Source organism: Spodoptera frugiperda, chromosome 11 (genome assembly GCF_023101765.2).
Source record: "Spodoptera frugiperda isolate SF20-4 chromosome 11, AGI-APGP_CSIRO_Sfru_2.0, whole genome shotgun sequence".
Taxonomy (NCBI): Eukaryota; Metazoa; Arthropoda; class Insecta; order Lepidoptera; family Noctuidae; genus Spodoptera; species Spodoptera frugiperda.
The window spans coordinates 4,872,192-4,894,219 of NC_064222.1; the positions used below are offsets into that span (position 1 = coordinate 4,872,192).

The 22,028-nt window shown below is 36.6% G+C and overlaps 4 protein-coding genes across 5 annotated transcripts; 2 read left to right on the top strand and 2 right to left on the bottom strand.

Annotated features, from left to right (window-relative positions):
- The first annotated feature begins 501 nt into the window (after positions 1-501).
- Positions 502-3,488, top strand: LOC118274448 (protein adenylyltransferase SelO). 2 transcript variants are annotated; one of them, XM_035591922.2, is made up of 12 exons: positions 502-785; positions 903-1,066; positions 1,174-1,254; positions 1,318-1,481; positions 1,777-1,949; positions 2,026-2,125; positions 2,187-2,347; positions 2,426-2,547; positions 2,649-2,778; positions 2,848-2,974; positions 3,051-3,214; positions 3,328-3,488. In XM_035591922.2, the coding sequence occupies exons 1-12, from the start codon at positions 642-644 to the stop codon at positions 3,448-3,450; spliced, it is 1,653 nt and encodes a 550-aa protein (XP_035447815.1). In that variant the 5' UTR covers positions 502-641; the 3' UTR covers positions 3,451-3,488. The 2 variants fall into 2 exon arrangements, with proteins under 2 accessions (XP_035447815.1, XP_035447814.1); XM_035591921.2 differs by having other exon boundaries at positions 503-785; positions 3,039-3,214.
- A 270-nt stretch (positions 3,489-3,758) lies between these two features.
- Positions 3,759-12,512, top strand: LOC118275109 (protein adenylyltransferase SelO-like). Its single transcript, XM_050696904.1, has 12 exons — positions 3,759-4,107; positions 5,122-5,285; positions 5,632-5,712; positions 6,022-6,185; positions 6,928-7,103; positions 8,630-8,729; positions 9,256-9,416; positions 9,810-9,931; positions 10,387-10,516; positions 10,897-11,023; positions 11,208-11,320; positions 11,578-12,512. Exons 1-12 carry the CDS (start codon positions 3,916-3,918, stop codon positions 11,698-11,700), a joined length of 1,653 nt encoding a protein of 550 aa, XP_050552861.1. The 5' UTR covers positions 3,759-3,915; the 3' UTR covers positions 11,701-12,512.
- Positions 12,513-12,611: 99 nt separating this feature from the next.
- Positions 12,612-15,208, bottom strand: LOC118274925 (DNA repair and recombination protein RAD54-like). The gene has a single exon (XM_035592717.2). It carries the CDS (start codon positions 15,045-15,047, stop codon positions 12,753-12,755), a length of 2,295 nt encoding a protein of 764 aa, XP_035448610.2. The 5' UTR covers positions 15,048-15,208; the 3' UTR covers positions 12,612-12,752.
- Positions 15,209-15,860: 652 nt separating this feature from the next.
- Positions 15,861-21,981, bottom strand: LOC118274684 (leucine-rich repeat-containing protein 47). Its single transcript, XM_035592338.2, has 6 exons — positions 21,236-21,981; positions 20,153-20,581; positions 18,954-19,113; positions 18,310-18,412; positions 17,794-17,955; positions 15,861-17,158 (listed from the first exon to the last, which is right to left on the bottom strand). Exons 1-6 carry the CDS (start codon positions 21,855-21,857, stop codon positions 17,051-17,053), a joined length of 1,584 nt encoding a protein of 527 aa, XP_035448231.2. The 5' UTR covers positions 21,858-21,981; the 3' UTR covers positions 15,861-17,050.
- Positions 21,982-22,028: the final 47 nt, after the last annotated feature.

The following is a 22,028-nucleotide window of genomic DNA, read 5'->3' on the forward strand; positions in this document are numbered from 1 at the left end:
ATATCACCATTACTACGAATGTAAAATTCAGTTAAAAATAATTGAATAATTATCAAATTGTGAAATACATCAAATTCATTAATATTCATCATAAATAAATTACAAAAATATAAAAAAATCCTTTTCGTATTTTTAAATTTGGTACGCATACAGTGTTGTTAACGAGAATATTTGTATAAATAATTTTACTGACAGCAAGTTTGTCGGAATAAAGTCAACCATTCATCATCCTGCAATAATTAAATTATAATTAAAAAAAGTTGAAAATCGTCAAAGTCAAAGAATTGATTTCAATTAATCCTGCATTAGGCACCTTTGAAACGTCAAATTGTCCGTCAGTCTGTCTGTCAGTGAAATTAGGTGTTCGTTCCAAAGCTTGAAGTAAAACTCCAACGTTACTCTTTTAAAAAAATGTAGTAAAAAGTTATTAAAAAATCGTAGACACAAAATCCTAAGTCTACGTAAAAATAAATTACAAGATTTTAAGAAATATACCAAATTTGTCTTTGTCATAGATATCTTTTACCATAAACGCACTAATGGCGGTTAATTCAATCTTTTCAGATTTGTAATATTTTTTTCATATTATTTCTTTGTAGTAGCTGCTTATTAACTAACAATAAATTGGTTTTTAATTTGCTATGAAAATGGAGGGAGAGAGTTCCCCATTAAAGAGAAATTTGACTGAGTGGAGATTTAGCCAATATCCAAAATATATTTTGTTACCAATTGATGAAAATCATGACCAAATTAAATCAAATATAAAGAATGTCGTTTTTTCTGAGGTAAATACTTATATTTTAGACAATATTGGTCAGTGACCAAATCTCCTTCGGACGAAAATAACGATATTTAGTCCTATATTGTCCGTCTTAGCTTCTAACTTTCGTAATTTTTATTAGGTAACTCCTAGACCTCTAGAACGGAACATAAGATTGGTATGCGCATCGCAAGATGCTTTGACCGACATCTTGGACATGGATCCGGATATAGCAAACCGCGAGGAATTCGCGGAATTTATCGCCGGACGGAAACTGCCTTATGGGGCTTTGCCCGTGGCGCACAGGTACTAGAATCTGCAGTGACTGCTTTTTGTCTACAGTACATCCGAGATGCAGACATTTTAACAAGGCAGATTGACGATTAACTGTCGTTAAGTAATGTTTATTTCAGATATGGTGGTCATCAGTATGGGTTGTGGGTTGGTCAACTGGGTGATGGTAGAGCTCATATCCTTGGAGAATACGTAAACAGGTAAAACGGTACTCCATGAGAAGCCCCACCTTATGTTCCCTTTCTAAGCTTCGTATTTTACAGACGTGGAGAAAGATGGCAGGTCCAGTTAAAGGGTTCTGGACAGACTCCTTATGCTCGCGTTCACGATGGTCGCGCTGTCCTACGATCTGCTATCAGAGAGATGATTGCCAGTGAAGCTTGTTATTTCCTCGGCATACCCACCACCAGAGCTGTGGGATTAGTAGGTAAGGAGTAATTGAAAATAACCTAATTTGAAAGGAAGGAAAATGTAATAACTTGTTTTAATGTTTAGATATCAATGAAAAGTTACCTACGTTATGTTGACCTTATTATACCTTTACAAGGTTGTACCACACTCAAGTTCAAATGCATAAAACTATCTATAGAAAAATACAACCATCAAATAACACCTTCATTATCAAATCAAGTTTAATGTCCAATGCTAAAAATAATTATTTCCGGAGACTGGAAAATGGAAGTTATGAAACTCCGACACAAAGCTGCTGTTTACAATTACAGTGAGCGACGAGGCAATAGTCAGGGACGTGTATTACAACGGATGTCCACGGCGTGAGCGAGCGGCTGTCGTACTGCGCTTGTCTCCAAATTGGTTCCGCTTCGGTTCCCTGGAGATTTTGTCGAGAACTGGCGAGATCGCTGTACTTAGGCAACTCTCAGACTTTATCATAAAGGTTTGTCAACAAAAGATCTTCAAAAACATAGTGAAAACGTAGATAGTAATAATTTTCACCATCTAATCAATTCCAGGAATATTTTCCGGATATTCAACTATCCGATGAGAACCGTTTCATCAGAATGTTCTCGGAAATTGCTCATAAGACTTTGGATCTAGTTGCAAAATGGCAAGGTAAGCAAGTTGGAGTAGGAAATGTTGTAAAGATAGTCATTTGATATCTGCTAATTTACAGGTCTGGGTTTTACCCATGGACTTCTGAACACGGATAATATGAGTCTCCTAGGTTTAACTGTCGATTTTGGACCTTTCGGCTTTGTGGACTCTTATGATGGAGGTTTTGTTTCCAACTGTTCTGATGGAGAAGGGAGATATGCACTGGCCAAGCAACCTGACGTGAGGCGACTTATTGATGTGATCTACGTTCATTTTTGTCAAACTATAGGTTCTTTATTACTGTCTCCTGTTGCTTAGGTGGTGGTATGGAATATAGGGCAGCTGGCTAACGCTTTGAAACCACTTCTGACTTCCTCACAACAAGTGCACATGTCGCATATTCTGAAAACATTGGACACTTATTGCAAAAATAAAATACTGTTAGTACACAAACTTTTCTCTTTATCCGCACACGACGCACATTGTGCGTAACCATATTTACATTAAAAGTAAACAATAACCTCACATCCTTTATCACCAGAGAAACATTCTTGATGAAGATAGGTTTGAAGGAAGAACAATGGGGTGATGAGCAATTAGTGGAAAAGCTTTTGGACATGATGCAGCAGACAGGAGCTGACTTTACAGCCACATTTAGGCAGCTTGCTGAGGTAATTAAAAAATGTTATACCAAAATGTAAAATGCCACATAACATTTATTTTGATTCCTTTTAACACAGCTGGAACCAAGTGAAATGGTAAGCGAGATCAAGCTTGAAGAGAAATGGTCTTTAAAGCGTCTGTCATCCCATGCCTCATGGGGTTGCTGGCTAGATCAGTATCGTGAGAGACTTGTCAAGGAAGCCGGTAAGAAATATTGGATTTTAAACTTTGTTAAATATGTGTTAAATTGTCTTTTTAAATGCTATAGGTGTTCTGCCAGTGAACAGTCGGGATTGTGGGGTAGCTGCAGTTGATGCCGGCTCTTCAGGCTTGTTCGAAGATGAGAGGCGCCGACGCATGTTGAGCGTTAATCCCGTGTACGTGCCGAGGAATTGGCTGCTCCATGAGGCTATTGTTGATGCTGAGCAGGACGATTACCGAAAGGTCGATTATTACCTCTTATTAAATCTGTTTTTGGTCGTTGATTACTTTTAAATCTTTGGCATCTATTTATACATTTATTACGATACCTAACATAAGGCTTTACATCTTCTCAGGTTCGCTTTCTACTGGAAGTTTTAAGAAATCCGTTCGATGTGCAGCCTGAAGCAGAAAAACGTGGATTTTCAGCACAACCACCGCAGTGGGCGTACGCACTAAAGATTAGCTGTTCCAGTTAAATATTCATGTCTCAAATAAATATTTATTTGTTTTGATACCTATTTTGTTTCTATGTAATTATTCTATTTCCACCATTATATCGTGGTCTGTATATTGAAAATTCTGCATTTCTGCTGTTCCATTAGGCCTACTCAACAGCTTATTAAAAGTATGACCAATAGTTAATTATCAGCAGATCTGCAATAGAAATTAAAAAATAAAACGTCACGATGACACAGCAGTTGACATTGACAGCTGTTGCGAACTGTAACGATAGCATTGAAAAATCGACTTTATTGCTTGGATCTAAAACCTAATTTAGTGTTCGTCAGCAATCATCAAAACATTGTGAATAAAAACATTTGTATGTCTCGTGAGATCTAAAAAAATAATTACTATAAAGATTAAATCAGTCAGTAATGAAGCGATAACTCTTCATATCATAAATACAATAAGCAACAATATATTCTCTTAAAAATTGCTCAATGAAGCGAGCGTTCTGTGTGTTGGCGGCTCTTAGAACAGAACAGAAGCAAAGTGTACTTGGCAAGATGCTACCAGTTACCAATTTCAAGGAATGGAAGTTCCGTAGCACCCCTAACTATGCCGCTTTACCTATAGATGAGAACCCTGAGTATAATGTACCGATGGCAGTGAAGGATGCAGTGTTTTCTAAGGTAAAACTGTTGTATAATATTTCATCATTATTTTGTGTATTGCTATCATCTAGCAATGAATTTATTGCAAGCAAATCTAGCAATAAATTCATTATAAGTTTTTAAACTGACACTAACATTAGAACTTAAGACAGGATATTTGCTATTGGCAACAGTGCCGAAATATGGGAAACTCATAGACATAAATAAACATGGTAAATATCCCGTCTTAAGTTCTAATATTAATAAATTCATTTCTTAGTGTTCTTAGTGTACTTGTAGTTCTGTAATCTTATGATTAATTCCTTATTTTAAACGTCATCTTATATATTTTATGAGTATTATTATCCTGTCTAATAAATAAATAAGTAATTACAACTTTTTTAATATACCTAGGTAATAATTATGGGCCACTTAAAGAAGTGATAAATGCAGCAGTAATTAATTATCTTGATTTATTTACAAGGACTATTTTGATGCAACCCGCATTGGGCAAGCATTGTGATTAATGTTCAAACCTTCGTCATATGAGAGGAGACATTTGGTCAGCAGTGGCCACTTATAATCTAATGATGTGATGTGATGTTTATCAATGGTGTATCCAGAATGACGTTACATGTTTAGATTAGAACAGCGGGTGAAATCGTTCAGGAGTCACTAGTTTTACATAATGTAACTGATGTTCCTCTAGATGTTGCAAATGACATTTTGATTTTATATAACCCAAAGTACCTACACTAAAAATACAATGAATTTTTAGTTTTCATTCCACTTGTAGATGTATTTTCAGCTTGCAGTGTGCAGCACCACCCTCCCGCCCGCAATTAAATGCTCATGCAGCAGAGGTGCAACACAAAAACACACATGACATGCAACAAAATGAAAACTAGAAAATCATTGTATTGTTAGTGTAGCATGGTTTTCCGCAAAGAAATGCCTGACTCTATTCTATACAATTATATAACCCAGAACACTCCATGGGTGGTCATATGTAAGAAAAAGATCTAAATGTTATATTCTTCATAATATTTACAGGTACCAACAGAGCCTCTAGCGGGGACATTACACTTAGTATGTGCATCAGATGATGCTCTCACCGACCTGCTGGACCTGCACCCCAGTGTGGCGGAGACTGCGGACTTCATCAACTTTGTGGCTGGTGCCTATCTACCTGAGGGAGGACTTACTGTTTCACACAGGTACCTTTTTTATGGAATAAGCTGATAAACGAGCAAAGGGATCACCTGATGGTAAGGAATCGCCGCTGTTATGGCCATTTGAAACACCAGAGGCGATACGAGTGTGTTGCCGGCCTTTTGGGGGATAGGATTTAAGGGTTGTTGGGGAATCGGGAATTGGGAAGATTGGGGGGGGAATTGGGTCTCCGGCAACCTCACACACAACGCAAGCAAGCATTGTTTCATGTCGGTTTTCTGTAAGGCCGTAGTATCACTCCGGTCTAGCTAAAATATATACCAAACCATTAGTGTAAAATATGATGAAATTAAGATAATAGTGAAAAATAATTATGTGAATTTGTTTCAGGTATGGAGGTTACCAGTTTGGACATTGGGCAGACCAGCTGGGTGATGGCAGAGCTCATATACTTGGCGAATATGTGAACAGGTGTTTTATTTGAATACATTATTTATTTAGCTAAATTATTGTCTTGTTAAACATGTCTTAAGTTAAACAAGTCATAAGACGAAAATTTTTCTTATTATTATTATGTATTTATTTCACAATTCTACACCTACTTATCTATATAGGCAGATATATCCTTAATACAAATTACAAACAAGCACAATTCCAACTTTATGTTAATGAAATAAAGTTGAAAATCGTTTGATTTAGCAGGCATCTTACATAGCTACTTATAACCGTATCAATAACTAAAACTAATTTATACTTATTAGTTTACATTTTCATCTACAGTAAAGGTGAATCCTGGCAGCCCCAATTGAAAGGTTCCGGGGAGACTCCATATTCCCGGTTCGGTGATGGTCGAGCAGTTCTACGGTCTTCTATCAGGGAGATGATCGCGTCTGAAGCTTGCTACTACCTCGGCATACCCACCACTAGGGCCGCGGCTTTGGTAGGTAAGGTAGCTATTGTGTAAATTATTTATTTATTTAAAAGACGTCAATAAGTCTATTATTACCGTTTTCGGTACCACCCTAAAATATTTTTTAACTAAAAAGTACTTAGTTTAGGTGCTAACCTAAACTAACCTCTTAGTGCACAAACTTATGCACTATAAGATCGTAGTAAGAAGATGCGTATGGGATAGTCTAGTTAGACAGACAGGCCACTGTGATCAAAATCGATTGGGACATTTTTATTTTATAACTAGCTATTTACAAGTGGATCAGTCTATTAACGAACATCCAGTAGTTCATATAAGGAGAGTGCCATTAAGCTCAATGCAAATATCCTCCCCATATCACCAATCGAAAAAGGTCAGCGCCTCATGCGGATGCGGATGTCCATGGGCGGCGCTAGTTGCTTACTATCAGGTGTAGCATTTGCCGACCATTTAATATTTTTTAAACGAGTTAAAATATATAACAAACCGGTAAACGAGCAGATCACCTGATGGTAAGCAATCGCCGCCGCCCATGGACACCCTAGACATTAGAGGCGTTACAAGTGCACTCCTGGCCCTTCGGGTTTCGGAATTTATGGGTTGTTGTGGATTGAGAAGATTAGGAAGAGGGGTAATTGGGCCTCAAGTGCCCTCATTCACACAACGCAAGCCTTCTTCCTTCCATCTAGTCATCTTACAATTATTTTAGGATAGGATCGAAGATACTTATTGATCTTTCTTTTCTTTTATTCCAGTGAGTGACGATCACAAAGTGTGGCGAGACAAGACGTACAGTGGGCGCGCGAAGCAGGAGAGGGCCGCCATTGTGATGCGTCTCGCCAACGCCTGGTACCGCATCGGGTCGCTCGAGATATTACTCAAGCGGAGAGAACCACATACGCTGAAGTTATTGACCGATTTTATTATTAAAGTGAGTTTGTTTTGCTTTTTTTTATCCACTCTAACGTCCATGGATAGCACGGTATCCAAAAAAAAAGGAGCGTCATACAGTCATACGTCCATGGATACTATAGTATCCAAAGCGACGAGTTCTGTTTAACTCCCTCTAGTTTAAAATACGGTCTTGTTTGGTGAGTTTTGACTGATTATCTATACAGCTGAATAAATTGTTCGACGAAAAAATAAGACATGGCGTTGTAATATGCTTTGACAAACAAAATATAAATTTTTAAAGTTAGTTGACTCGTTTTACGCCCGTGTTGTGAAGTGTTTTTGTGAGTTCCAACAATTATGTCGTAAATACTACAGTTTTGTTTAATTTATCTTGCAAGTGTTATACATCAAAATAAACTAGAAGATTTGTGCTTTACGATGATGTATAAATATCACAGTTTTAGCTGATAAATCTAGTCTAATTTTAACTTCAAACGATTGTTTCGAAAAAAATGGCCGGTCGTATGGTGTTGGCCACTTTTAGTTTTGTTTATACATATTTTACATACTTTGCATTACAATAGTATATAAAATATCGAAATACATTTCGTAATAAGCAAAATAATACATTTTTCAAAGAGAAATATACTAAATTCATTGAAGATTCCATAATAATGTCAATGTGTTCCTCAGGTTTTTTGATGTGTAAAATTACGAGTAGTGTTTTCTTTCGATTTAATTACAATACTTAGAGTTAACCGAATATAATCATATATACATCAAAAGAAAGGGTAATGAGTCTAGTTTGTTGTAAAAATATTTTATTGATAAAATATGCAATAGTTGTGCCGTATATTCTAAAAAGGTAGAAATAATTCTGTTTTTTTTTCTGTGTTTCATGTTTAACCCGTTTTATTGTATTTTAAAGATTAACTAAAGATTTTAAAAAATCGTTAAGATTGATCAGTATTCTTCTATCTTTTTTTTGGTATTCTTTTCTTTATTCTAGGCATTACGGTTCAGTAGCTATATAGGTTTTTTGTTACGACGAACTTGCGAGTCGCGCGCGGTTCGGATGCCGTGCGCGGCTGGACGTTAGAGAGATAAACGGTCGCGCGGGCCGGACGTTAGAGTGGTTATATTGTTGTTATTAGACTGCCTCGTTGGTTGAGTGGTCGTAAGTGCGATTGTCGGACAAGTCTCGGGTTCAATTCCCGGGTCGGGCAAAGCACTACTGATTTTTTTTCGGTTTTTTGAAAAAAATCTCAGTAATAGCAATAACCTCACCCCCAATACATTGGGACTATAACAGAAATGGTGAAAAATGCATGTATAGCATTACATACGGTAATGTACCCCTCTGCCTACCCCTTCGGGGATAAAAGGCGTGACGTTACGTTGTAGTTATTGGTTTTGCTAGTTCTTACTACAAACTTACTCGTTTCTATAAGCCCTTGTTGTAGCTTGAAACTAGTTGAGCATCTTCCTCAAATCAACTGATTTATTAACTGACATTAGTAAACTGTAGTAATTAAATAATATTGTATTTTCTTAATTTTACAGCATCATTTCCCTGAAATCGAGAATGCTGAAGGAGACAAATATGTCAATTTTTATAAAGAAGTGGCTCACAGGAACCTCGACATGGTGGCGACTTGGCAAGGTAACACATTATACATATTAAAACTAGATTTTTTTAATGGGGGAAAATCATCCAATGCCTTCTCCCGCTTTGGGCAAGGCAAGAGGGAGTATCAGACTCTTATTGCCTAAAAACTACCCCGTTCCTACTCCTGCCATTCGAGCCGGACCCTGGTAAACCCGCTAAGTAGCCCGCAGCTCCAAATTAAAACTAGCTCCGCGTGTCTTTACCCTTCCTATAGCCTTCTTCGATAAATGATATCCAACACAAAAATAACTATTCGATTTGAGTTTTCAATTTGTAGTTCCGGAGATAAGCGCGTTCAAACAAACTTTTAACAGCTTTATAATATTAGACTTGAGACACATTTGCCTGTTTCTTTGGATATTGCAGCTGGTAACGCCTCTGGTGTTGCAGGTGTCTATGGGCAGCGGTGATTGCTTACCATCAAGTGATCTGTCTGCTCGTTTTCCGATTTATACCATAAAAAAGATAATACATTATGATTCAGGATGTTGTATTTAAATTAAATATATTTTTCTTCTAGGTCTTGGCTTCACCCATGGCGTGTTGAACACAGACAACGTCAGCCTGCTAGGTGTGACCATAGACTATGGTCCCTACGGGTTCATAGACCACTACTACCACCATTTTGTGCCCAACACGTCCGATGATATGGGCCGGTATGCCTTCAATAAACAACCTGAGGTGAGATAATAATTATTATAATGTATCGTCTTACTAATACTATGCAACGTCACACCTTTTATCCCCGAAGGGGTAGGCAGAGGTGCACATTACGACACGTAATGCCGCTATACAATGTACACCCACTTTACACCATTTGTGTTACAAGTCCCCATGTAATAATGCCCATATTGCCATATATTGGGCACAATTCCAGACTCCGTGCTACTACTGAGAAATTTTCGAAATACCGAAAAAAAACCCGGTAATAATAAAGTAAAATTCGAAAAGCGCTGTTTTATGTCGGTTTCCTATGAGGACGTCATATCACTCCGGTCGCGGAATTATTGTAATATGATCTCTATTTCGTAGGTCATAAGTTCGATTTTTGTTGATCAATCTGAATGTTTCCAGATTCTTCTATGGAACTTGGAGAAATTGGCCGAAGCTATGGAACCTATTTTGTCAGCTGAGCAGAAACAAGAGATTGATCGAGTAGAAGCTACTTTAGAGAAATATGTGAAAACAAAAGTATTGTAAGTTGTTCTTCAATAGAATTTATCCTTTTATTTGACAAGCTCTCAAACCGCTGCAACTCCAGTAGGCCAGGATCTACAGTAGATACAACCATGAAAATACCGGAACACTGAAGTCCGGGGACATGAATGCCTGTTTTGGATCCCGCATTATTAGAGGAGAAAATAAGAAACACAATAGAATTATCTATTAAAAAAGTTTCTGAGCGAAACACTGCTTAATTAGTTGAGTGATTGTAAGTAGGTAGCTAAGCTAAGCGTTCGGCTTTGATATCGGGTTGGGCAAAGAGTATTGTTGAGTTTTTATTTCAGTTTTGCGACTCAGTAATAGTAAGAAGTGTCAAATTATGCCCCGTGCCCAATAGGCTCGTCTCGTAAAGTTAGTGTTAAAAGTAATATGTGTTATGTTGTATAATAAAGTATATATATATACTTAAGTGATTGTCTTTTTCTAGGAAAACATATTTACATAAGTTAGGGCTGGAAGAAATACAAGATGGAGACCAGAAATTAGTGGACGACCTACTCGAGGTGATGCAGCTGAAGATGGCTGACTTTACAGCTACGTTCAGACAACTAGCTGAGGTACGTACACCGTCTGATACTTATATAGGGTGACTGATAATTAGTGAACGATATTTAAACACGTGATTGTACTCGTGATTACAAACAACTTTCCCAAAGATTTTTTTTGTAAACTCATTAGTTTAATTTTTATCACAATAACAAAACAACAATATTTCGAGCGCTCGTGCTTTCGCATGATCATCTGTTAGCAGCGAGGTGCCCGCGCCCGCGTCATCAGAAGTCTGGTAGGTATTTTGCGCGTGCGTTCTAATGAACATTAGTTGTGTGTCGAAATCGTCGCTTTTAAAATGTTGGCCGACATACTTTTCTGCGTGTTTGAAATATAGTAATGTACAATTCAAAGTACCTACTTATTAATTTTCTATATTTTTTTCTAGGTGGAACCACAACAGTTGTCGGATGAAACTGTACTGGGGACCAAATGGTCTCTTAGCAAGTTGATCGGAGTGCCTGCTTGGGACAAGTGGGTGGAATCTTATCAAGATAGGCTGAAGAAAGAGAATGGTAAGGCTAGTACTGCAAGTGGCACTAGAAATTAATTGTCTAGTAATATTTGTGATGGAAAATAAAATACATACATATTACGTTCTAGATCTGAATTTCACTATACAACTAAACACTTCTTCTTGTAGTATTTTCTCTATTCAGAATTGATTGACATATTAAATAGATTTTTTCTTATTACTAGTGAGTGAAGAAGAGCGTAGACGGCGAATGGTTGCAGTGAACCCTGTGTACGTACCACGCAACTGGATCCTAGAGGAAGCCATCAAAGACGCAGAGAATAATGATTTTGAAAAGGTATTTATATTATTTATTTCTCTAACTCATCAATATCAATCGTCAATCACTTTAATGGATAAAAGTAATGAAAATATTTTGTAGACGTAGCGACAAAATTAAGAGCACGATTAATTCGGATCATCTCAGTAATAATACCTTTAACGACTAAATTCAGATTGACTAGTCACTTTAAATCGATTAAATGATTGCTATCAGCCTATGCTTCGATATACTGTAAAATTTGGTAATTGATAATGTAAAATATTTTGTTTCAGGTACGCTTCTTAGTAAAACTGTTTAAGAACCCATATGAAGTGAACGAGGAGGCAGAGAAGCGAGGCTACTCCGCACAACCGCCGAGCTGGTCTTATGGACTCAAACTTAGTTGTTCTAGTTAAACTATATTATTATGTTTCATTCTATTTCACATTACTACCCATCTCAGTAACGTATCTATTATTAGTGATGATAGAACTTTGACATAAGCTCTATATAAAATATGTTTGAGAAAATTAATTTCTAGGTAGCAAATCTAAATAAAGATATCAAACATAGAAAGATATTCCCCGCATGCGGGCTCTATGGCATGCGTTTCAAAATCTCCCGCACCCCGCATGCGGACGCTGACTAATGAAAATGCGCCCTAAATAGGATTGGTTACGAAGGTAACGTTAACAATCACGTTTACGTTTTTAATTTTGTTTTATAGTTTGGTAGTTGCTCCGCTAGAGGCGCCTCTGTCGAATTAAAGTAGCGAGGTCTTCCATTAGTTTAGTTCAATTAAATTCTCGTGCAATTAACATCATTCGTCTTGTATACGTAAGTTGTTTTTGCGATTACAAGTCAACTATCTTTAAGATAGTCTTGTTTGTTTTAGAGGTCTATAGAAAAATAGAACATTTTCAGTTGTAACTTAAAATTGCTAACCTGTAATACTTGATGAACAAAAACTAAGATTAGTTATTGTAGTGGTATTGCTATTTAGGTGACTGTACACATGTGTACTTGTGATTAAATCAACAACGCTTGTGATACAAAGAATATCTTAAAAAGATTAGGATAAGGTCGAGTTTGTAATGTTTCGTTATGGTGTAAAGCTAACATTAGATTATTATCTAAGTAGATTTAGTTTAATTAGAACATTGGAAATCATTAATGCTAAGACATATGTTTTTGTTTATATTTTTTTCTAATATATCATTGTTATTTATTTTTTTGTTTTATTTACCTCTGCTGATTTACCATCTGACCTTAAGACATTCAGTAATTGAAGTAAGAAGTTCAGTAATAGATGTAAAAAAAGCAATAGTTAATACCAAAAATACTGTAATTAAAATAAATATAACTTTCCATAATGTAGACATTAAAAAGAAAAACAAAAGCTATTTACAATCAACATAATTTCCTCTCTGGTTTCGTAATGGCCAGCATTCATTAATTAATTAAATATTTATTCATAATCTTCATCTGCACTGTCATCAGGTTCCGAATAGTCTTCATCAATTTCTATTTTCCGTTTTTTTGGTTCTGGAATATTCTCTTTCTCTTCTTCTATGACCTGAGGAGCCTCTGTCTTTGCAGATCTATGATGGAAAACGAAGGAAATGGTCTTCGCCACATCCCAACACTGTTTTAAAACTAAATCTGCCAAGTTCTTCTTGTCTGCACAGTGGTACCAGTTAGATAAATCAGAAGTACAGTCCGAATTTTCTGGTGGAATCCTTACTTGTATGTTGTTCACACATCTTTTGCATTTGAACTTGCTGTGGGTGTCTGATAAAGTATTCTCTTCTAGTCTAAACAGATCCTTTAAGTCTTCAGAAGTGAAATGCCTTAGAGATTCTTCATTTTGATCAACTACAGTGTCACTTAAGGCTTTCTTATGTGCTTGCCTTTGGAATATCTTTTCTTCAATAGTCCCTGTTGCTAGTAACCTGTATATGTAACATGGTTTCTTCTGCCCATCTCTCCACACTCTGGCCATGGCCTGTTCATCATTAGCAGGGTTCCAGTCAGGGTCAAACATGATTAGCCTGTTAGCACCAATAAGGTTGAGTCCACAACCACCAGCTTTGGAACTCAGCATAAATATCCACTCCTTATTCTCTTTGTTGTTGAAACTCTCAACAACTTTTGCTCTCTTCTTTATTGTCATTGATCCATCGAGCCTCACATACATGTAACCTCGCTTCCTACATAATTTCTCAAATAAATCTAATGTCTGTGTGTAATTAGAAACAAGGACGATTTTATCATCTGTATTCATCTTTAAGTTAGCAAGAATACAATCTAGAATCATTAGTTTGCCTGATAATTCTGGTCGGACATCTTTGGTGTCGTAATGACTTGGTAATAGGCTCATAGCCTTTTCAAAGCCTTCAGCTCCCTCTAAAATCTTATCATAAACTAAATCTGGGTGATTGCACAACTTCTTAAGAGTAGTGATACTAGATAGCGCACTGAGAGTATTCTTGTCACCGTTGCCACTGAATTTGTTGCGGATAGCATCGGAATTGATGAAGTTTTTATACAACTGTGTTTGAAGGGGAGTCATTTTACAACATATGACTTGTTCAAACTTAACCGGTAAGTATTTTGTGAGTAAACTGCTTGTTCTGCGGATCATACACTTGTTGACTATAGATGTTAATGTTGAGAGGCACTCCTGTGCCCTCTGTCTTTCTGAGTCACTTGCTAAGGCGTCTTGGCCCTTCAATATAGGATTTTCATATCTCTTCTTGAATTCATGTGCTGTGCCCAAAATACCTTCATTAACAAAATGTACTAAACTAAAGTATTCTGTCAAATCATTCTGTATCGGAGTGCCTGATATCAAAATTCTTCTCTTAGCTTTCAAACCCATCAGAGCTTGGTATGTTTGGTTCTCAGAGTTCTTCAATCTGTGGCCTTCATCACAGAGGACTAACCCAACTTCAGATGAATGGAGAATATTGGAGTAAATTCTAAATGTTTCATACGAGATGATTAAAACTGGGGTGGCTACTCGTGTTGCAGAATAGGTGTTCATGTATTGTTGGAGTTTCAAGGTAATTTCAGCTTTGGAACCACCATCCATGGCTAGAGCATTGATCCTCTGTCCCAACCACTTGTGGATCTCATTGTACCAGTTCTTGACCAAACTGCTTGGACAAACAATGATTGCTTTACAGATTGTGGGCTTGCATTCAGGTCCTTGTCTCAATAATGTCCACAGTAAAGTGATACACTGTAAAGTTTTACCCAAACCCATCTCATCAGCCATGATACATCCGTAAGCGTTATCCAACTGCTGTCCAGTAACACAATCATACATGAACTTCACACCTTCTCTCTGGTGGGGTCGTAGTATGTTGCCTAGCACTGGGTCCACCACCACAGCTACTCTTATATCGTTGGGGTTCATCTTCATTTTCTCATGTTCAGGTATATGTGGTGGCCGGTATAATACTAAAGCATTAGGCTCATCAGGGTCGTGTAAGGCTCGCCTAACCTGAGTCCTCTTTAGACCTAAACTTTTCCCACAAAACGATGACACATAGTTAGGTATGGGAACTTGAAATGGCTTACTGAGTATCGCTTTGATTATATTCTCATGGTCAGAAGCTGCCGTAGCCTGCGAAGCTGATTTCTGTGTTAAAGGTATCTTCGTACATTCCCGCCGTTTATTTCGTTTCGATTCTAGCAGCGGGCTTTTGAAAACGGCGTTGCTGGAGCCGATCTGACTCGGAGCCTGACTGCGTCGCATTTTAGTTTTATTTTTCACCACTAATATACTGAAGTTACAAACACACAAAATACATGGTTGTCCTGTTTAAACTTGTTGCTTTTGTAATTGTTTTGAAAACGCGGATGTATTTTTTTTACATTTTTTGACATAAGGTTACTTGACATAACTTGACGTTGACATTTTAATATCGATGTTGTCAGATTTTTGTATTGTGTTGCAATAATTTAAATTCTATTACTTTCGTAAAAAGTAAACTTTTTAATCTCAAATAAAGCCTCGGGAACGGCAGGTAGACATTAAAAATAATATTTTTTTTACCTGGGAGAACCATTCTCCAGCATGAATGACTCGGTTCGGTACAGAGCGATATCATAAAGCATGGGCACAGAATAATTGACATGGGGCAGAAAGACTATTGGCTGCCTTTTCGATTATCAGTAATTTTATAACAGGATTTACTTGTACACTGAACTTTGATGAGAACTATGAATTCAGGTGACTCTTGCTACCCAATCAAATTAAAAAGTTACAATTTTTTTGCGTTATAATTGTACGTCTGTTTGTCAGGGGGCTGTGATCTACTCGCCTTCAATCGGGGTTACTTCCCTCTACCTATTTGATGATAATTTCATTGTTCATAGTGGTTCAACTCGAATATTTTAACCACTTAAACATTTTTCATCTCTCCAAAAACGGGATTTATCAACTGACAGCGTAAGTCCATAGTTGAACAATATGCCTACACTAGATAGGAGAATTAGTCATAATCTGATGTGTGGAGATTATGGCAAAAACAGGATTAGGTTCCAAGGAAACAAATAAACCAAGACAAAGGTTACAAAAATACTTATATTAAAAAGAAAACATGTAACAAAAACTTTCTCTTACTTTTTAAGTTACAATCGGTATCGATGTGGTACATCAGTACTTTACTAGCATGATTCATCACAGACAAATTTCAAACTTAATTATAGCATACTGGAGTTGATTTTTCAGTCCAAAACAATTTGGGACATGTGCGTTACTTTTTAAATTATATAAAGAAAGTTTTTCAAACCTTAGACACACAAAGCAACGCAATCCTTGATGCAAACACTTAATTTTAATAACACAACATTAAATTAAATGTAAATTAAGATGAAATTAAAATTTCAATTAAATTAACTCTTATATTAAATAAGTAGTGTAAATTCGAACATATTAGTTGAACGTTACAGGTACAGAAAGGCACAAAACTGTACAATAATAATTTGTGCGCTGAGAAAAATGTATAATTTGGCAATAATAATTTTCAATATGTCATAAGGCATAATAGTATAATCACAATTATTTTTTCATGGAAATATTAATATTAGAAGTTAAATACGGAAGTAATACATGTTTTTGGACAGATCCTTTGCGAAGGCCTAATCACGTGACTTGACACCTTGGTTATTGAGCCGATGTTTTTAAAACAATGAGCCTAAGGTGTAAAGTGACGTCATTAGGCCTCGAGACGTTTTGTAGCCTTTTCATTAGCCGGATCTACACCAGACAATTTTTGGGTCACCGATCGATTTTCGATCTCAATACCTTGGATCGGTGATATTACGGTCCGCAATCCAAGAGCTTGGATAGTTTCTTATTGATTCAGATGCTATAATTTGCGATTCTGTCAACTTTAAAAAGCCGACAGCAATTGAATCGCTCAAGTAGAATGCGTTCGCCTGATGAAAGGCAGACACTGTAGCCTCAGTATACTTGCAACATCAGTACCCATAGTTGCGGGCTCTGATTGGCCGGCTCGAATAAACCAACCAATCATAGCGCCGAACGCGCTTTCGTTTCGATTACTTTAAACGTAAAGCAAACTCATACTAAGGGTACAGACAGAAGTATTAGAAATGCATTATTGTAATGTTTTTTACAGCACCACATTTTTGTTATGCGATCGGTGGACCTTACATTGTCCGGTGAAGACCCGGCTACTGTAATTATGGCATTGTTATTTCAGATAAGTATTGTAGTATATTACGTATAAATTACTTCTTGTTGCTACGTACAACCTTAATGTTAGTGCCTTCGTAGACGCAGTCAGTTCGCGATGGGTACACGTTCTTGAGGTTTCCTTCTGGATCTACTACTTTTACCTGGTAAAGGAAAAGAAGAATTAGAAGTCATTAATATTGTTATAAGATTCAGACTGCACGGTTGGCGCGGTGGCTAGGCAAGATTCACGCACGGAACAACTCTTTGTGTGATCCACAAATTGTTGTTCCAGGTCTGGGAGTCATGTGTATGTGAACTGACATGTTTGTAGACGCACCAACGATATAGGGAAAATTTCGGTTTAAAAAGGCTTAAAATAATGAAGCGAATGAGGTATGTAAGATTCGAAGCAGTTGGCGTTCAATTCTCGTGGGAGACAGGCTCACGCCGGCTATGTATGTATGTGGTTAGTCATCTTATCGCCGATTCAATTTATATGTATACGAAATGGAAAGTATAAGATTTTCAGTTTTCGAAAAATTTCAAACGCTATGCAGTTTGGAAAACTCCCAATATAATTAGCAATAATACAACACAGGAAAAAGTGGGTGTTACATTTAGTGTAGTTTTATTTACCACTAAAAAACGGACGCTTTTTTTTTGCGGGAGCGGTAAATCATCCAATGACTTCCGGAGTGACTCTTATGGCGACTGGAGCGTGAGGACGAGCGTTCCCTCACGCGCTCCTCCTTAGACCGCTAAACGGACTTAGCGTGATATAGTTTTAAATACTTACTTGCTGCACCGTCAGGGTGTGGTAGACGGAGCCTGGTTCCAGTTCAGGTCCGATGCCCAGCAGCAGGCACTCCTGCAGCAGTTTGTTCATCACAGTCTTGCAGGCGCTGAGAGACGTGTGTGACGTCACCTCTACCAACATCGACTTGCTGTTTTGTGACATCTACGGGGAGTTATAGATAGTTAGAGATAAAACAAACAGGAACGGATTTTTTTATGGAATAAGCTGGTAATCGCCGCTGCGCATCGCAATGCACTTGTAACGCCTCTGGTGTTTCAAGTGCATTGCCGGCTTTTTGGAAATTAGGAATTAAAAGGTTGTTGGAGAATCAGGGATTGGGAAAATAGGGTAGGTAATTGAACCTCCGGTAACCTCACTCCCGCAATGAAACACAACGCAAGCGTTGTATTTAGTCCACCCAAGTTAACAAATTAGAAGGGAAAAAAGTGGTTGTTTCTAATTAAATTTGATATTTGATTTCTTTTTTACTTGTTCCTATTTACTTCTATCGCATACCTTAGTATCCTCAGAGTTGGTGATGGGTGGGAAGCTGATGACCTTTCCACTGGCGTCCTCCAGGCACGGATATAGGGGCTTACCTTCTAGTAAGTATAGGTATCTGTAAAACATTGGGAATTAAAACTTAAAACATTAAGATTCTTATACCAATTTAAAATTATTAATTTTAAACAAGTAAAAGTAAATCAAGTTTTTCGAACATAAGGATATACCATGAGTATCAAATTAGAGTGATATATAAATGGTATTTCTCTAACATATTCTAGGCTACTCAAAAGGCGAAACACATACACAAAAACATAACATGATTTTCTACTTTCATTTTCCCTATCAAACATTATCATATCACTAACTCTTATTGTCCTAACTTACTATTAAGTAACAGTTCAACCAGAGGCGTAGCAAGGCACCGTATCTGCCGTATAAATTATACGGGCCCCGGTAGTCTGGGGTCCAATGTGCATAAGCAAGTCGGGCGGGGAACGTCACAAGATGATTCCCCCCCCCCCCCCAAAGGTAGCACCTAAACAATTTTTTATATAGGTACTCGCCAAGCCACGCTACGCTACTCGGTTTAACGGATAACATAGAAACTTACTGCTAAGTAAATAATACAATAAATACAAATTAAATGAACATACTTGTGTATTCCAGAGTAAACATTCCTCTTCTTTTCCTTCCTGAGAGCCTCTGCTTCAGCCGTCAGCTGCTGGAACAGCTGTTCTCCAGAGTAGGGCTTCACCCTTGACAGTGGTGTCAGTTTTAGAGCTGATGGAGCCTTCGCTGTGTATACTAGGTCACCTGGTAACATTAAAGAAAGGTTAATAACAATTCAGGATGTTAAGGCTATGGGTGGGCTTGATCAAAATAAAACTGGTTAAGTTCCCGGCAATATATTAAATTCTAATAATATAATATATTTTCTCCAATATATTCAGTATTGAATCCGGCGTTATTTTGTGGAAAACCATGCTACACGAATAATACTATAAATTTTTAATTTTTATTCCAGTATTTCTAGTTTTCTAATTCAAGTCTTCAGCAACTTTTAGTTTTTTAAAAAAGTGGAATAAAAACTAAAAATTTAAGCTACTGTTAGTGTCCAATATAAACTAACTTTATGGGTATGGTTAACCAATGTTAATACAAGTTTTTAGTAAAATATACTGATATATTTTATGTTAAAATATATTAACTCTATCAGCCAGCTACATTAATGGAAACTAAACCAGAAGGGGTTTAATATTTATAAATAAGAATAAACTGATGGTTAATGGTAATTAATGGTTTGGTATTAACTACTAAAGATTAATATTTCTTAAAATCAATCTTATATACCTATAAATAAATACTGTTTTATTTATACTTTGTTTGCCATCTATCATAATTAAATTACCAGAAAATAACAAACTTGTTTTGAAGAGCTGATGGCAGTTGTCGAAGGAAAAATACTGACATTTAGCCAAATTATAATCTTGTTAGGTATTAGTGCCAAATCAATTGGAATAATGCCAGACATAATACCATTATTCTAACATCTATTTGGCCTCCCTTGCTTCCACAATAAACAGAAAAAAATTCTAAATGTATTTTTTAAGAAAAATTATATCACCTAAAATCACTGATAGAAAGTGCTTACTGTAATCTAGAAAAAATCTAGACTAGTAAATAAAATTGGTGTGTCTGTTAGTAATATTATTATAACAGCTTTTTACTGTATGCATATTGATGTACTAAGGAGTAACTTGAGCTACTTTTATTTTAAAAATTAAGTCACAAAGTCATAATTCACGAGAGTGAAGCTGCGGAAATCAGCAAGTGTATAATAAAAATAAAATACCTGGAGCAATCTTTTCCAGATCATGTGTGGCGATGGTGGCAACATTCCTCTTATCACAGATAGTGTCATGAAGCTTGGTCTGCATTTGAATAAACTTTTTAAACGACGTCTCGTCAAAGCTCAAGTCGTTAACGATGCAACAGAGTATATAAGGTCGGACACCAGCAACTTGGGGCTCAACTATTTTCACTCGTAAGATATCGTCTTCTACGTGAAGAATCTTCATAGCATGGCAGAGGTCACACTCCTGGTCTTCTGGGGCTGGTTCTTCCTTCTTTCCCTTCTTGCCCTTGCTCTTGCCCGTAGGCTGGGCCTGGTCGGTTTTGGGGCAGTGGTCGCGGATGTAGTCCATAACTTGTTTGGTACGGCACTGGTCGACTAGTTTCATGAACCTTTTGTCAGTGAATTTGTTGCCTTTGAGGTTTATTTCTGAAATATTTAAAAAGATTAATTTTTAAAGTTCAGTTGAGAGTTGAAATAGCTTCACTAGAGGACTGACCGACAGACAGACATTTATTATATTTGCTTGGAATTTTAAAATAATTTTTACTTTGACATTGACTTGGAAATGACTTGTTAACTTGACTACTGATTGCACAATGAATAAAATATTTGTTATAACACTATAATGTATGGGAAAAACCTGTTGTGCAATAGCTATTTCAAAATAAATTGTGGATTTCATCAGATTCAAACAATGTAAGGAAGTTTTTAAATGCATGATCTAATTTATTTATTAGTAGCTGACCCAGCAAACTTCATGCTGTACAAAATTCCCTAATGAATCAACATTTTGTTGTTAATTAAGTATTCAATATGAATTATTGAGCACTTTTTGTGGGGGAAATAAAATTGGTAATGTATTTGCAATTTTTTCATGTTCTGTTACTTTTTATGCCTTTGCTAAACTTCCATCAATATTTTAAGATCAAAATAAGATACTATTTTTTATATAGGTATTATTAGTGGATAGATAATATAATTGTGCAATGTTATGAAAGAATGGATGGTTACAATTAGGTAGTTGTTTAAAAGATAATAATTACAATATCTTATTATGTGAAGTAGGGTCAAAATACTGACCTTTTAGTTTCCCCATGTTCGCCATTTCTCCAGGTACTGATTTCAATTTATTGTCTCCGATGTCAAAATTCTTCAGTGAGGGTAAGCTGCGGACTATGAAGCTGGGCAGCACTTCTATAGCGTTCCCTTTGATCTTCAAATCAGTCAAATGAGGCATCACAGCGTTCTCCAAGTCCAAGAAACTAGTCAGTTTGTTATTTGACAAGTCAATTGTAAGCAAATTAGGAAAATCCGTCAATTTCGGCATTTCTTCAATTTCATTTGAACTTAAATTGATGTTTGTTAGTTCTTTCATCTCGTTTAAGCTGTCAGGTATTGATTTCAGCAAGTTCCTCGATAGATCAAGTACTTTTAATTTTTTCAGTGAGGTTATGTTTTCATTGAAGACTGTTATCTTATTGCCGAATAACAGTAAGGACTGCAGGTTCACCAGCCGACTTATGTCGTCCGGTATAGCTGCTAGACACGTATCGCTAATATTTAAAAGGTTAATATTAGTTAATTGAAATATTCCTTTGTCTAAACCACCTTCCGTTATACGTTTCGAAATAGCCGCACCCGCCAATTTGATTTCATGACGATTTTCCGACTTTGCAGTCGTTACTTCAGGCCACGCACTCATTTTGTAACAAAATTATAATCTGATGTAAAGTCTATGCAGTTAAGTGAGAATCTAATAAGAATTTAATTAGAAAAACGCGCGCCACGACGGTTGCAAGCAAACAGAAAACATGAAAAAATAATGACAGCTGACATTTGTTGTCACTTGTGGATGACATTCATTGAATGAATG